This window comes from Nomia melanderi, chromosome 6 (assembly GCF_051020985.1).
Source record: "Nomia melanderi isolate GNS246 chromosome 6, iyNomMela1, whole genome shotgun sequence".
NCBI classification, from domain to species: Eukaryota; Metazoa; Arthropoda; class Insecta; order Hymenoptera; family Halictidae; genus Nomia; species Nomia melanderi.
Window position 1 is genome coordinate 6380130 of NC_135004.1, and position 13414 is coordinate 6393543.

The following is a 13414-nucleotide window of genomic DNA, read 5'->3' on the forward strand; positions in this document are numbered from 1 at the left end:
TTATTGCTTAAAAAGAAATCATTAACGATAAGAGGAAACTCCCTAGTGAAGAAACAAACTAATCATCATTGTAAAAAAGATTATTTAGAAAGTTACAGAAGCATTTGTACTTATACTGTATATTGTGCTTTGTATACTTCATTATTTTATTATGCTACACTGTCTTCTATGTTGAGAAAGTAACTTTTATGACATTATATTAATACGTAAGTATCAGTAACGAATATAAAACCTAATATACTCGGATCTATACATATGGGTAACAATTAATTTTTATTTTTAATATCTTTCTTGTAAATATTAATAAGAAAAATACATTAAGTGTATCGTACAGAAGCACATGAATTTAAATAACTCTAGTATTCCAAACTTAAAGTTTTATTTCAAAAAGAGATTGTGTATAATTTAGTTAATAAAACAAATATGTACTTAACACTTTCAATGCTGAGATTTTTTTTATAGAAGACACAATGGAAAAATTATTTTGAATATAACTGTTGTATACATTTGAGGTTTTCTAGAAATCATCCTGTGAAAGAGATGTTCACGCGATAACATTCTATATAACAGATTATTTATGATTGATAACATCTATTTCAATTGTATGCAACATGTGAATTTTTAATGATATTTATCAAAGTTAAAATAAAAACAAGATTAGATTGGCACTACTTGTTGCTGCATTTTTACGTTATAATTTATGCATATGAAATATCTAATAGAATTTAGTTTCTTTTCAAATATTGATATCATATTCAAATTGCTTATGAATTTCTTCTTAACGTGTAACATTATAAATTTGACATCAACAACAGTTTTAGCAACATCAGTAATTCTTTCTGTATACTGTGAATGTTTGACAAAAAAACTCATTCAATTACAAACACGGCAAAAGCCTCTGAAATTATAATGCTTCTGCGTTTAATCCTATGGTGTGCAAAATTCAAGAGCACTTTTACAAAATTTGACATTCATATGGTGTATAATCGTTGACTCAGAACATCTTAATTCTAAAATTATAAACGTGTTCCTTTGTTTATAAAAGTACTTATAGAAACCATATTTTTTTTGTTAAATCATACATGAAGAATGTAACTTCATTATTTATTAAGTATGAATGTCAATATTAAATTCATTATTCATTTAAACTTCCTAACAATAGTAATGGCAGCTGTACAGAGAAGTGTCGCATGTATAAATAATATAAAGTAAATCGAATTGATAAAATATTTGGAAGAAAAATCGTAGAATATTTTCTAACGTATAATGAATAATTTAAATGAGTAATAATATAATTTCCACTACCGAGGTAATGTATTCTAATGTGCCTTCATGAATATTAGTTTTTAAATGCAGGTTAAAATATAAAACATTAATATAAATCACTAGCATATATAAAATCTCAGCCACAGAAAATTTTTTGAGAGAGTACTGTGATCGACCAATAAATAAATAAATTCCAGTCTCTTTATGGCTTTGATTTATACATAATTATCTATCAATTATGTCTATTAAACTTCGACTGTATAATACAACAGAGAACACACGCGACATTGTATACTGCCGTCCAATGTTTAGAAGACGACATGTTGCAAGAAAGGCAATTCTTTCAGTACTATTAATCACCAGTGGAATTCAGCAGTACAATATTAAATTTGTACCTCATCTTGACGGTTCTGTTTCTTGGATTCCATGATCCTGGCGATATATATTATATATATATAATATATATTATAGATATATATTATATATATATATATGTATATACATATATATATATATATATATATGTATATATATATGTATATATACATATATATATATATACTCATTTTGAAGATAATCTTCCTTTACTTGTTGCATAAATTTTCTAGAAGGTATAACTCCTACGACATTTTAAACCTCCTCTTTCCATAGAATTAGCCATATGTTACAAGGAGGTATCAGATGGTGGTGTACTTTCATGATAGCTGACTTGGCTCAAAGAATGTTGTAGCGCATCAGGTGTTAACCACTCTTTTGGTAAACAGCGTTGAAGGAATGGTACACAAGAACTAAAATATGCAAGACGATTTACCCAGCCAGGTATCTCCCGGCCACATAAAATCTACGATACAAGATAAAAGAAAGTCTTATTAGCATTAATTAAACAGAGAATTATTATGTCATAATTATATGTACACACAAGAGTAAGTTGGCTACTAAAGTGGTTACAATTTTTATTCATTAGATGATATCGATCACCCCTAAAATCTTTTCCTAATTCGTTAACAATCCTGCTCACATCTTCTTCTGTGAAGTCTGTATATCCAATATGTACAGACTGCCTATAATAAAATAAAAGCACTGTCAAATCTAACATAATAACTTCAAAACTTTACATGCAAAAAGGAAAACTCGCCTATATCTAAATTGCTCCCCTAATTCTTCTGCAGCTCGAGGTGTGATTTCAAAAATACCAGAAATTGGCTTTGAGTGTCCTCCATATGCATATTCTATTAATAGATTAATGTAATGAATCTTCAATAAGATAAACTTTGAACTTCTACAAAGTAATAATTTCATACATTCTTTTATTGATAAATATTTTTTACCTGTTCCATAAATTTCTACTCCAGAATGGAACACACCTAATCCTATAGGTGTGGTATATTCATTTATCCAATACTGAAATAAAGAATATAATTGTTCAATGTTATATACCTGTAAAAATAATTTAATTTTGTTCTCTTACCATATCATAAACATTAAGAGTTATTGGCTCGCGAGCCATTTTTGGTAGTAGTTCTTCGCTATCTTGGGGGTATCCCAGACAACTGGGAAAGGAGAGATTACAGCTAAGACCTGATGAAAACATCATAGAGAAACTTGTACTTGAAGAGATGAACAGCAGCACTACGTATGTTCCAACGCACCTAATAAGCAAATACATATGCTATATACTGGATCTAAAATAAGCACATAGCCATGAATTACTACAGAAACAAAAAATTATAAATATTAATTACTACTTTTTCTTAAAGCTATGGCTCAAGATTGATCGCATTATATAATGCGAGACAAAAAGGAAATATAAAATTAATTCTATGAAACCTGAAAAATCTACAAAATAAATTAATAAACAATTTCTCACAAGATTATTACTCAATTAATAATTCATATATAATTCCATATTAAAGTATCACCTAATTGTGTATAATGACTACATGCTTATTCTATAAAAAATTTATTACAATACATAAGATGCACAATACTAAATACATTCTACTAATAAAAACATTGAAATTTATAGAAATGAAACAATGAACTGATAAACATTTTCCTTGTTATTAATTACTAGATTTCAAACAGTAATGATATTACAGTCAAAACATAAACAAAGATTGTTGTGATTAAATTTTATAACTCTGTGTTACCCTATTGATGCTAGCAAACTATACAATGCGGAACATTAGCGTATAATGTAGAAAGTTAATTAATAATACGATATGAATAAGAAGCTAAGAATGATCACATTTCACAACATAAGGATAAAAAAGGTATAATATGAATCATTGGGTCAAAGATATTGTTGAGAAGGAAAAAGAAAAGTAGTTTTTGTTACCTAAACAAAAATTTCGATTTCAATACATCCTGATTTCTTTATGTTTCGTTTTATAAAATAGTACAGACACGTCAAACTTGAAACTTTCTTCAAAGATTTGTTGATGTTAAACAATGTATGAAATCATAATTCCATTTGAAGCGTATTTTCGATAGATTAATAACTGACTTCTTATTCAATTATTACAATATAGGGAAAAATAACAAAACTTTAAAAATCTTTTTTAAATATCAAGCTCTTCTAAAAATTATTCCGAAATAGAATACATTGTGTCAGCAAGAACTCGCCTATCCACTCGAAGCATGTCAAATCAACAGATTTTTCTTGAAGATTCGCTTATGCATTCCAAACAATAATTGTTTATTTTTTAATTATAAACTTAATTAATTTTACATAACAATTGCTAACATTAAAGATTTTTTGAAGGAATTTACACAAATTATTTTTTTAACTAGAAACAATTGCCATTTGTCTAGTGACATTAAGCAAATTTCTCTAGATGATATAAGTATAAAATACTTTTTATTTGTGTAAATTACATTATAAATGCAATTAAATATGTCATTTTTAAATTTGTATTTCAATGTTTTAAGTGATTCAAAAATGATTTATATATATTTTTAATTATTTCAATATTTTGGTACTTACATATTTTTTTGTATCTATAAACTTATATAAGAAATATAAAATAATAAATAATATTCTGTAATAATATTTAAAAAGATTTTTTATTAAAAAGATTATAATTACTACTAAAATGTATTAAGTGGAAAATGATTTATATACATATGCACCAAAAATATAATGTATGTTTATATATATATATATATATACATATATATTATACATATTTTTATATATAAATACTTTCAAATTTATAGGAAAATATTTCATTTAAATTAATATTGAAATGAAAAATAAGTTATTTTATTTTTCTATTGTACACATATATGTTGGCTGCTACAATTATATAGTTATGAATATTAGTCAACTACACTGGTCTACAAAATTTAAATTTGTTTTTTGTTGGAAGGTTTAATGGGTTATCTTAACAGTATTTGTCATGCTGAATTCGAATATGCAATCCGTTTTTCTTTATCATCCTCAATTTTTAAGAAAACTAATTTTGAAAAAAAATTCAAATTTTCAGCTTTGGAAAAGAGGGGCAGTCATTAGCATTGTGAATCATTGTTGGTATCTTATATTTCGCGTACTGTATATTTATGTATAGGAAAATTTCATTAAAAATATGTTTAAATCTATTGTCTTTTTATTGCTTTTAAGGCATCAATTCTTTTTGTAAAAGGCATTTCAGTATTTGAATATTATTTATGTACACCAGTCATGTCATAATTATATTATGAACTAACAAACTTATTACAATAGATCTATTAATATTTATTTACAAATGTATAATATAAATATATGTAACGATTTTAAAGGAGGAAGTCTTCTGTCAGTCTTATAATATTTACATAAAATAAACATAAATACCGCTAATGAACAGATAAATGAAAGTATAATACTAATCTAGATTCACAAAGAAGTAAAAGTTATTTTTGTTTGACTCTTTATTGAAATATCTTTTTGCTTTTTGGCAGTTTAACATATTTATAAAAAATTAATTGAAAACTTCCTCTTATTAAAATTTATACTCTTAACACACTTGGTATAGATTTTTAAATATATAAAAATGCGTGTAATTTGATTTTGTTTTTAATTAATATTAAACTAGTCCTGTTTTATTTAAAAATACAATAATCAATACTTAAATGAATTGTATATAATTTCTAAGTATTCCATCTATCAAATTTAAATTATTTTTTACAATAAGTTATTTATAAAACAAAAAAATTAGTGCTATAAGTGTACATACAACGTGCACATTATTCTGCATACCAATGTTACTAACATATCTTCACATAAGCATTGCTTATTCTTTGACTAATCCTTATTGCAAATACACTATGATACGATCACGTAATTGTTATCCATAGTTCGTGTAAATGAAACTTATATTACAATTTGTTTTATAAAATTTAATAATTCGTTTTTACTGTAGATGTTTTTTACAATGTCGAACTTTAAGTATTTTTTATAGAAAAAAAGCTGGTAATTATCTATTTGTAACATAAAATTCTAAACTTTATATTTGTTATAAAATATTTGACGAAATTTAAAACATATTTTTTAAAGAGTTATATAATACAGAAAATGTAATGTATATAATCTTGCAGTGAGAAACATTTGACAATGTTAATTTTTTAAACCTCTCAACACTCTACCAAGTGTTAACATATATAAAATGACTTATTATGTGCTAACTTTTCCTTTATAAAAATTGTATACTGGTACATGTACATAGCGTAAAAAAATTTTAGCTATAAAGCTCATCTTTATATATATTTCTTGTATATATATATATATATATATATATTTCTTGTATATATATATATGTATATATACAGTGATGAGCAAAACTAAACACACTTTGTAAAATCTTCTACTATATTTATGTTGAGTCAAAAATACAACATTGAATTGTAACCAATGCGGTGTTATATAGAAATCAACACCATAAGCTATCTCTCTTAGTCTTACAATATTTGTTTTTATTTCTTATATTCTTGCAAACCATGAATGTGTTGGAATCACTTTTGCACTGTCTGTAAGCTCAGTTGCTTACGAATATTTAAATGATACAGAAAGTTATCATTATAAAAGAAATTATTTTTAAGTAGTGTTAATCTTTGTAAAGATGCTTTCTCACAATATTGGCAGTGTAAATGAAAGAGGCATTGAAAGAAATAAAGAATAAAATAATTTCAAAATTAAGTTCTGCGTTTTCCACAAGAAAAATTGCAAAGGAGTGTAATGTAAGTCAGTCTCGAGTTTAAAAAATATGGAAAAAATATTATACCAATGCACCAACATCATTTGGAGGTCGACCGAAATTGCTAACACCACAGGAGGGAAGATTGTTGGGCAGATATATTCAAACTGCTGAAACTTTATACACATCTATGGTCACAAATATAGTAAAAGAGAATACAGGAAAGTCAATTAATAAGTGGATAGTGATAAGAGAATTAAAAGCTCACACTATTTAAGCAGAATGCTAAAGCATCAAGACTACTATCCAGAATGTTAAAGCACAATTAGTATTCGCAAAAAGTATAAGAATTGGACTATTAGTCAGTGGAATATATGAAAATAAAATTAGTCAGAATTACAACAAAAGATTAGTAGGAAATATGCCTCAAAGAATGTATGCAATATTAAAGACGAAAGATCACTGGATAAAATGTTAAGTCTCAACAGTTATAGGGTGCGAAACCGAGTACTCTGATATCTGTAAAAATCGAACATAGAAAAAACATAAAAAAACCGTCAAGTACCTTAATAAACTTTATAAAAAGTGATTTTCATGGATTGTTTAAATATCCATGTTACAATGTTGTAATTTTGAAATATATTAAAATGTTTGAAAGAATCTGTAAAGTGTGTTCAGTTTTGCTTATTGCTGTACGTATGTGTACATAACATATACATATACATATACATACACATATATATCTTGTATTGCAAATGATAAATATTTTAATGTATGTATCAACTAAGTAAGGTACATTAAACAATTTTGTCAATTACAAAACGTAAAGCTAATTATACTCTTAATAATTAAAAGTATTTGTACCTGCATATGTACCTGCGCAACTATATGAATACTAATCGTGTTAGAAATTATACTCGCCTATAGAGTAACACTAACAAAAGTATGTTTTGGAGAATATAATAATTATTTGAGTCATTACATTCATGCCTACTATATATGTGTATACATCAAAGTAAAGTACTAGGAATATGAGCACTTATAAATCAAGCACAGCAGTACAAAATAATAAAAATTATGAAATATACTATTCCTGAACTAATTTGAACAACACGTCTGTATAATCGTTGAGAGAACAGATATAAAAATATAAAAATTTACATGTGTCTAAGCATTTACATATAATAAGATTGTTTAATTAATGTAAATTACATATTCTAATGTATTGAGAATAATCTGAACGACAATTCATCATTTTTATCGAGCAATTGCATGTACAACTGTTTTACATTTGAATGATATACGAATTCATGTCCCTAACACGATTAAAAAATAACTATGTATCATAATCTTCATCAAGATTGGCAGTATGAGCAAAATTAGATGTTGGCTGATTGCTCGCACTGACACCAGATGTGTTTGTACTCAAATTCATAGGATTAACTTCTGTATAAAAATTTGGTTGACTAATTTGATATGAAGTAGGCATGGATACCTGAAATTCTGGAACCTGAGAAACAGATGTATTTGTAATCATTTGGTTAATAGCACCTGAATTATATATTCCTGTTCCTCCATTATCATTTGAATATTTTTGTTCAACATTTACTTCAGCAGTTAAGCCCATTTGTTGCTTTTGAAGTCTATAAAAATATGACAAAGCATTTAGAATTTCAAATAACCTTCACTTTAATTAACACTTACCCTCCATCAGAATGTCTTAATACAGAAGTAGAAACTGATGTTGTTGAAGTTATTGGAGCAGGTGTTAATGGTGGTGTAGGCACTTCGTCATCAGGTCCTGAAATATCTGGCAACGATTTCACTAGATCTTTTAAAAAATCAAAACGACTTTCTGATAAGATGCATTGTTTCCTATACATAAATATAAAGAGAGAGTTAACGATAAATACTCAATTACAATGATATCATTAAAGTTTCTTATATTCTTATACTCACATATGAGATGGACTCAAAGTTTTGGCATTCTTGGCACTAGTAATTTGCATAGTTTTTGTAAGTAACGAATGTACAAACAATTCTAATGTTCTAGGTATATATAAAAAATTAAGGAATTTACAGCTGAAAAGGATAATATTATTGAATCAAGTAAATATATGAGATATTCAATTTTGAAAATGTATAAATTAAAAATATATTTTCCATATTAATTGAAAAAGGATATAGATTATAATTGGAACAGCTTGTGCAACTTTTCCAACTTCTTCGTCAGTTTGCATAATTTTCTTGATTCGTCCCTATTGAAGGAATACAGATACAGGTTAGCTACGTATGTTCGACAGTTTTTACATAAGTATTTGTTTATGCTTTTTTATGTCTTCACAATATAAATAAGATTTCTTATTAATTGTAGCATTGTATTTATTAAAATGATATTCGCGTTATGTACGTAAAACTTTATTGTTTTTGTAGAAACACTCTTTCCAAAATATATATGTTATTTTGATACTCACGGCTGGAAAACGAGCATTGTATTTTTTCTTTTTACTTGGCATTGTCACAAGAATATTACTACTTTACGTCGCGAATATTATATATAAATAAAAGGATAGACGTAACTGCGAAAAAAACGCGTTTATGTTGTATTTGTAGCAATTTAAGTGTTCCAAAACTTGACAGATATCTGTAAACTGTATTTTCAATAATTCATAAAATAATCGATGTTGTTAAATTTAGCATCTGATACGTGTAAAACATATAATAAATCGAATGAAGCGTATTTGAAAAAACATTTGTGAAAATAATTAATTTTTACTTTTTATTTATTATATTATCGATTGTGACGATTTCTCACACTTCGATTTGGTTAATGCGAAATTTTTCTCTTTCACTGCTGATAGGTGAAGTTACTACATAGTGGTAGCAATGATTAAAGATGTCTCTGCTTATTATATAGTTTAATTTTACGCGATAAAATAACTTTAGGAACGGCAAACTAGTTACAAGTCAGAATTTTGTGGCCACTTAAAAAAACCGCGAGCTACAGTTTTTATTTGTTTACTAATATGTATTTATTTCATTATGAATTAGTTTTATATTTGTAACAGTGTCCGTTTAGTAGGATGTAACTGATGTTTCGAAAAATAAAAGTAGAAATATTATTAAAAATAAAAATACTCACATAAATAGAATTGGAAGATTATCAAAAATACTTGTAACCTACTGTCTCAAGTTGAAGTATGGATTAATTTCACAATGGCAAATTTAAACGACAATAGAATTGTTGTTTTGATTGATATGGATTGTTTTTTCTGTCAAGTGGAAACAAAACTTCAACCAGAATATGATGGAAAACCACTTGCTGTTGTACAATATAATCAATGGCAGCGGGGAGGGTAAAATTCTATAATCAATATATACATTATAATCGTATTATTTAACTTTTAGTTCTCTAAGGCCAGAAAACAAGCAAAGTACTAATATATTTTATATTAGAATAATTGCAGTTAACTATGAAGCAAGAGAATTTGGTATTACAAGACACATGAGGGGCGAAGAAGCTAAAGAAAAATGTCCAGATTTAATTTTAGCAAGTGTGCCATGTCTTCGTGGGAAAGCAGACACATCAAGGTTTAACAAAGAATTTCTGAAACTTTTATTGAATGTGTTTAATGTGTTTATCTTTTAAATTTATAATCATTTAAATAGATATAGAATTGCTGGTCGTGACGTTATTGATGTTATAAGAAAACATTGCAATGTAATAGAACGAGCTAGTGTAGACGAAGCATATTTAGATATTACAGACATTGTTGATAAAAGAATATCTACAAACTCTATTATTCCAGAAGTATTAATAACACAGCTTTATAATACATTTGTTGTGGGATATTCAGAAATTGGAAAAAATGATGGAGGTAAAGGAATGATTATTATAAAGCAGAATTATTATTCGATTTAATTATATTATATAATCTTAAAAGGACTAAAAGGTACAAAAAGATGGATTTCAAACATTTTTGAAGAATTGGAAGATGTACAAGCTCAAAAACTTGCTATAGCTGGTATAATAGTTGAAGAGTTAAGAGCTGATATATTTGCAAAGACAGGATTTAAATGTTCTGCTGGCATAGCACAAAATAAAGTAAGACAATATAATAGTGTTTTATATATTAAATAAATTTGTGAAATGTGTATCATGTTCTTAGATATTGGCTAAATTAGCATGTGGATTGCATAAACCAAATCGACAAACAATATTACCACCAACTTCTGTATCAACACTTTATTCTACATTACCTATTAAAAAAGTTAGGAATCTTGGTGGAAAATTTGGAGATGTTGTCGTTGAATCACTTAATTGTAATGTTATGGGTGACTTATTGAAATATTCATTGCAACATTTACAGAAACGTTTTGATGAAAAAACAGGGTACGTTGTTTCATATCTTCTTTTTTTAGTATTACCAACTAATATTAAGATAATAAATATGTTTGTATAGATTATGGTTATACAATATTGCACGAGGTATAGACAATGAACCTGTTACTATGCGTCTTGTGACAAAATCAATTGGTGCATGTAAAAAATTTCCAGGGAGGCAAGCTATAACTTCATTAGATGTTGTAAGTTAAAAAATAAAATATAAAATAAAGTATATGAAATGCATATATATATGAATTTGAAAGTCATAGTTTTGTTCGCAGTTAAAACATTGGGCTGGTGAATTATCAGCTGAAGTTTGTGAACGTCTTGAACAAGATCGCGAGGAGAATGAACGACGAGCAACATTGCTCACGATATGTTATCACTATTATCACAATAAAACAACTGTATCTCAATCTCGTTCATGTACTTTAAATTCCTACAAGCCAGAAAAAATGGCAGCTTGTTGTGTAGATATTGTATCCAAATCCACGCAATGTCCAATTGCATATTTAGGAGTATCGGCTGGTAAATTTATACAAGCTAAGGGTAGAGAAAATTTCAGGAACTTTTTTAAAGTAGGAAACTCGGATCACCAAGGAAAAACGTGTACTCAAACAGAAATTTCAAAAATCGAGTGTATTCAATCCACGAATAATACCATTGAAATGAAAAATGCATCAAATAGTAGAACAACGAATGTTACACAAAATTTGAAAACTAACGTGAAATTAAATGAACAAATTTCTAAAATAAAAACAGATTCATCGCCTACTTCTAGAAAATTAAGTAATTTAATTAGTTCATTGAATAAACGAAGCAAGAAAAAACCGTTTTCTGAAAGCAAAATAATTAATTCAGATTTAAATGAGGCCATAAATCAGAATGAATTTAAAGAATCTTTCTTCGTGAATGTTTTTAATTCAAGAGAAGATAAGTTGAAAGATGCGTATATATCTGAAACTGCATTAATTGAATTAAATGAGAACAAAGATATGGATGCTGGAGATGATAATTTAAATAAAAATAATGCGGGAAAAGTTGAATCTGAAAATGATTTTAATATTTCCAAAAAGGAAACACATATGAATGATAGAAATAAAAATTTTAAGACAGATGGCGATATTGTTTCTAATAAAGAAAGTATCACTGTTCGATTAAAGCAGAGTACTGCAGTTGAAATGGTGCAACCTTCCTCTAGTATACATATACATGAGAATAATAATGTTAATAACGAACAAAATATTATTAAAATACAAGAAATATTTCCTAATTTAAATGATATTGACCCTAAGGTAGTTGCTTTATTACCTATGAACCTACAAGAAGAAGCAAAGCTATATATAAAAGCACAGACTAAGAAGGACATTACTAAAGAAAGTTTATTGAAACATTCAAAGCTAAAAAATAAATCAAAAAATAATACTTCTAAAGAGAAAAATGGTAATAGTATATATAATTTCCTAATAAAAAAAGATCCATCTAATGTCACAGATGTTCCTTTAAAACAATGCTTACAGTGTTATCAGATGATAGTTTTATCGAAATACAATGAACATTGCGATTTTCATATGGCCGAAAATTTGCAGAGAGAATTAAATAAACCGTTATTAGAAACAGAAAATGTAAAGAGAAAAATTGATATGTATGATGTAAACACGAATTGCCTAAAACGTCGACCAAATGCATTAAATTTATAACATAGTTTCAGTTACAGTTTATATTGACAGTTTATATTGAATTAAATAATTTTTGTATACATGTATTTCAATACATTGTATTTGATGTTATCTTTAATTACCATTTATATAATTTTAAGTCACTTTTTGTAAATATTTGGTAATGTTATTTGTATTGCAATGCAAGTAACATTGCTTTATAGTGAAATAAGATAAAAAAATGTCAATTAACTTTATAACTTAAATGTAATATTACTTCTATAAAATTTTAGAGATTGATGTGACGAAATTAATAAAATATTCAATATTATATATATCCTTCCTTTTATGTTTTGGTACATTTTAGATTAAAACGGAATGGACATTTTTTGCAGAATATTGACAGTAAAGTATTAATAATGTGGCATTCATTAATTATGTATATATATAGTTAATCTTTAAAAGTCGATCTGTATTCAAGTTATTCAGCTTCACGATTTCTGAGTTTACATTTTCCTTATACATTTTCATTGAATCTTGTAACTTAAATATTGTTTCCTTTATTGAGTTATTTGATATTTTCAATATTTCAAATGCTGTAACACGAACAGAAGAATTTTATAGTTCTAAAATTAGACTCATAAAATTCATGAATCTATCTATACCTTGTTGTTTGTACGCCTTCTCTTTCTCAATAGATTTTGTTAATTCACGTGCCAGTTTTAATAATTTTAGCTGTTTTTTTGATAAGTCATTAAATTTTGATATTTTTTCAAAATTTGTTTCGTACTTTCTAATATAAGCATCCAATTTAGAAACCGCTACTTTATCTGACTTAATACGCCAATCGTACTTTTTTAATTTTATATTTTCGTGTGTCATAATTTCACTTGAAAACAGTTATTTCATCTATTGCATGAAGTATAAGAGGT

At 26.6% G+C, this 13414-nt stretch overlaps 4 protein-coding genes across 14 annotated transcripts; 1 reads left to right on the plus strand and 3 right to left on the minus strand.

Annotated features, from left to right (window-relative positions):
* Window positions 1-120: 120 nt before the first annotated feature.
* Window positions 121-4060, minus strand: LOC116428331 (deubiquitinase DESI2). 4 transcript variants are annotated; one of them, XR_004235235.2, is made up of 7 exons: window positions 3892-4060; window positions 2735-2915; window positions 2595-2667; window positions 2402-2495; window positions 2186-2327; window positions 1855-2107; window positions 121-1698 (listed from the first exon to the last, which is right to left on the minus strand). XR_004235235.2 is itself a non-coding variant. In XM_031979828.2 (6 exons), exons 1-6 carry the CDS (start codon window positions 3906-3908, stop codon window positions 1931-1933), a joined length of 684 nt encoding a protein of 227 aa, XP_031835688.1. In that variant the 5' UTR covers window positions 3909-4060; the 3' UTR covers window positions 121-1930. The 4 variants fall into 4 exon arrangements, 3 of the variants coding, with proteins under 3 accessions (XP_031835688.1, XP_031835703.1, XP_031835713.1); XM_031979828.2 differs by having other exon boundaries at window positions 121-2107; XM_031979843.2 differs by having other exon boundaries at window positions 121-2107; window positions 3605-4052.
* Window positions 4061-4457: 397 nt separating this feature from the next.
* Window positions 4458-9334, minus strand: NC2alpha (negative cofactor 2 alpha). 3 transcript variants are annotated; one of them, XM_031979434.2, is made up of 6 exons: window positions 9214-9291; window positions 8912-9088; window positions 8623-8695; window positions 8397-8490; window positions 8142-8312; window positions 4458-8080 (listed from the first exon to the last, which is right to left on the minus strand). In XM_031979434.2, exons 2-6 carry the CDS (start codon window positions 8951-8953, stop codon window positions 7774-7776), a joined length of 687 nt encoding a protein of 228 aa, XP_031835294.2. In that variant the 5' UTR covers window positions 8954-9088; window positions 9214-9291; the 3' UTR covers window positions 4458-7773. The 3 variants fall into 3 exon arrangements, with proteins under 3 accessions (XP_031835294.2, XP_031835303.2, XP_031835285.2); XM_031979443.2 differs by lacking the exon at window positions 8912-9088 and having other exon boundaries at window positions 9214-9334; XM_031979425.2 differs by lacking the exon at window positions 9214-9291 and having other exon boundaries at window positions 8912-9189.
* On the plus strand, window positions 8660-12670 carry DNApol-eta (DNA polymerase eta). 6 transcript variants are annotated; one of them, XM_031979259.2, is made up of 8 exons: window positions 8660-8718; window positions 9718-9793; window positions 9894-10028; window positions 10107-10315; window positions 10382-10542; window positions 10607-10830; window positions 10901-11024; window positions 11094-12670. In XM_031979259.2, the coding sequence occupies exons 3-8, from the start codon at window positions 9943-9945 to the stop codon at window positions 12522-12524; spliced, it is 2235 nt and encodes a 744-aa protein (XP_031835119.1). In that variant the 5' UTR covers window positions 8660-8718; window positions 9718-9793; window positions 9894-9942; the 3' UTR covers window positions 12525-12670. The 6 variants fall into 6 exon arrangements, with proteins under 6 accessions (XP_031835119.1, XP_031835090.1, XP_031835109.1 ...); XM_031979230.2 differs by lacking the exon at window positions 8660-8718 and adding an exon at window positions 8813-8843; XM_031979249.2 differs by lacking the exon at window positions 8660-8718 and adding an exon at window positions 8964-9635 and having other exon boundaries at window positions 9905-10028.
* A 132-nt stretch (window positions 12671-12802) lies between these two features.
* LOC143174613 (uncharacterized) lies at window positions 12803-13364 on the minus strand. The gene is made up of 2 exons (XM_076368389.1): window positions 13148-13364; window positions 12803-13078 (listed from the first exon to the last, which is right to left on the minus strand). The coding sequence occupies exons 1-2, from the start codon at window positions 13362-13364 to the stop codon at window positions 12918-12920; spliced, it is 378 nt and encodes a 125-aa protein (XP_076224504.1). The 3' UTR covers window positions 12803-12917.
* Window positions 13365-13414: the final 50 nt, after the last annotated feature.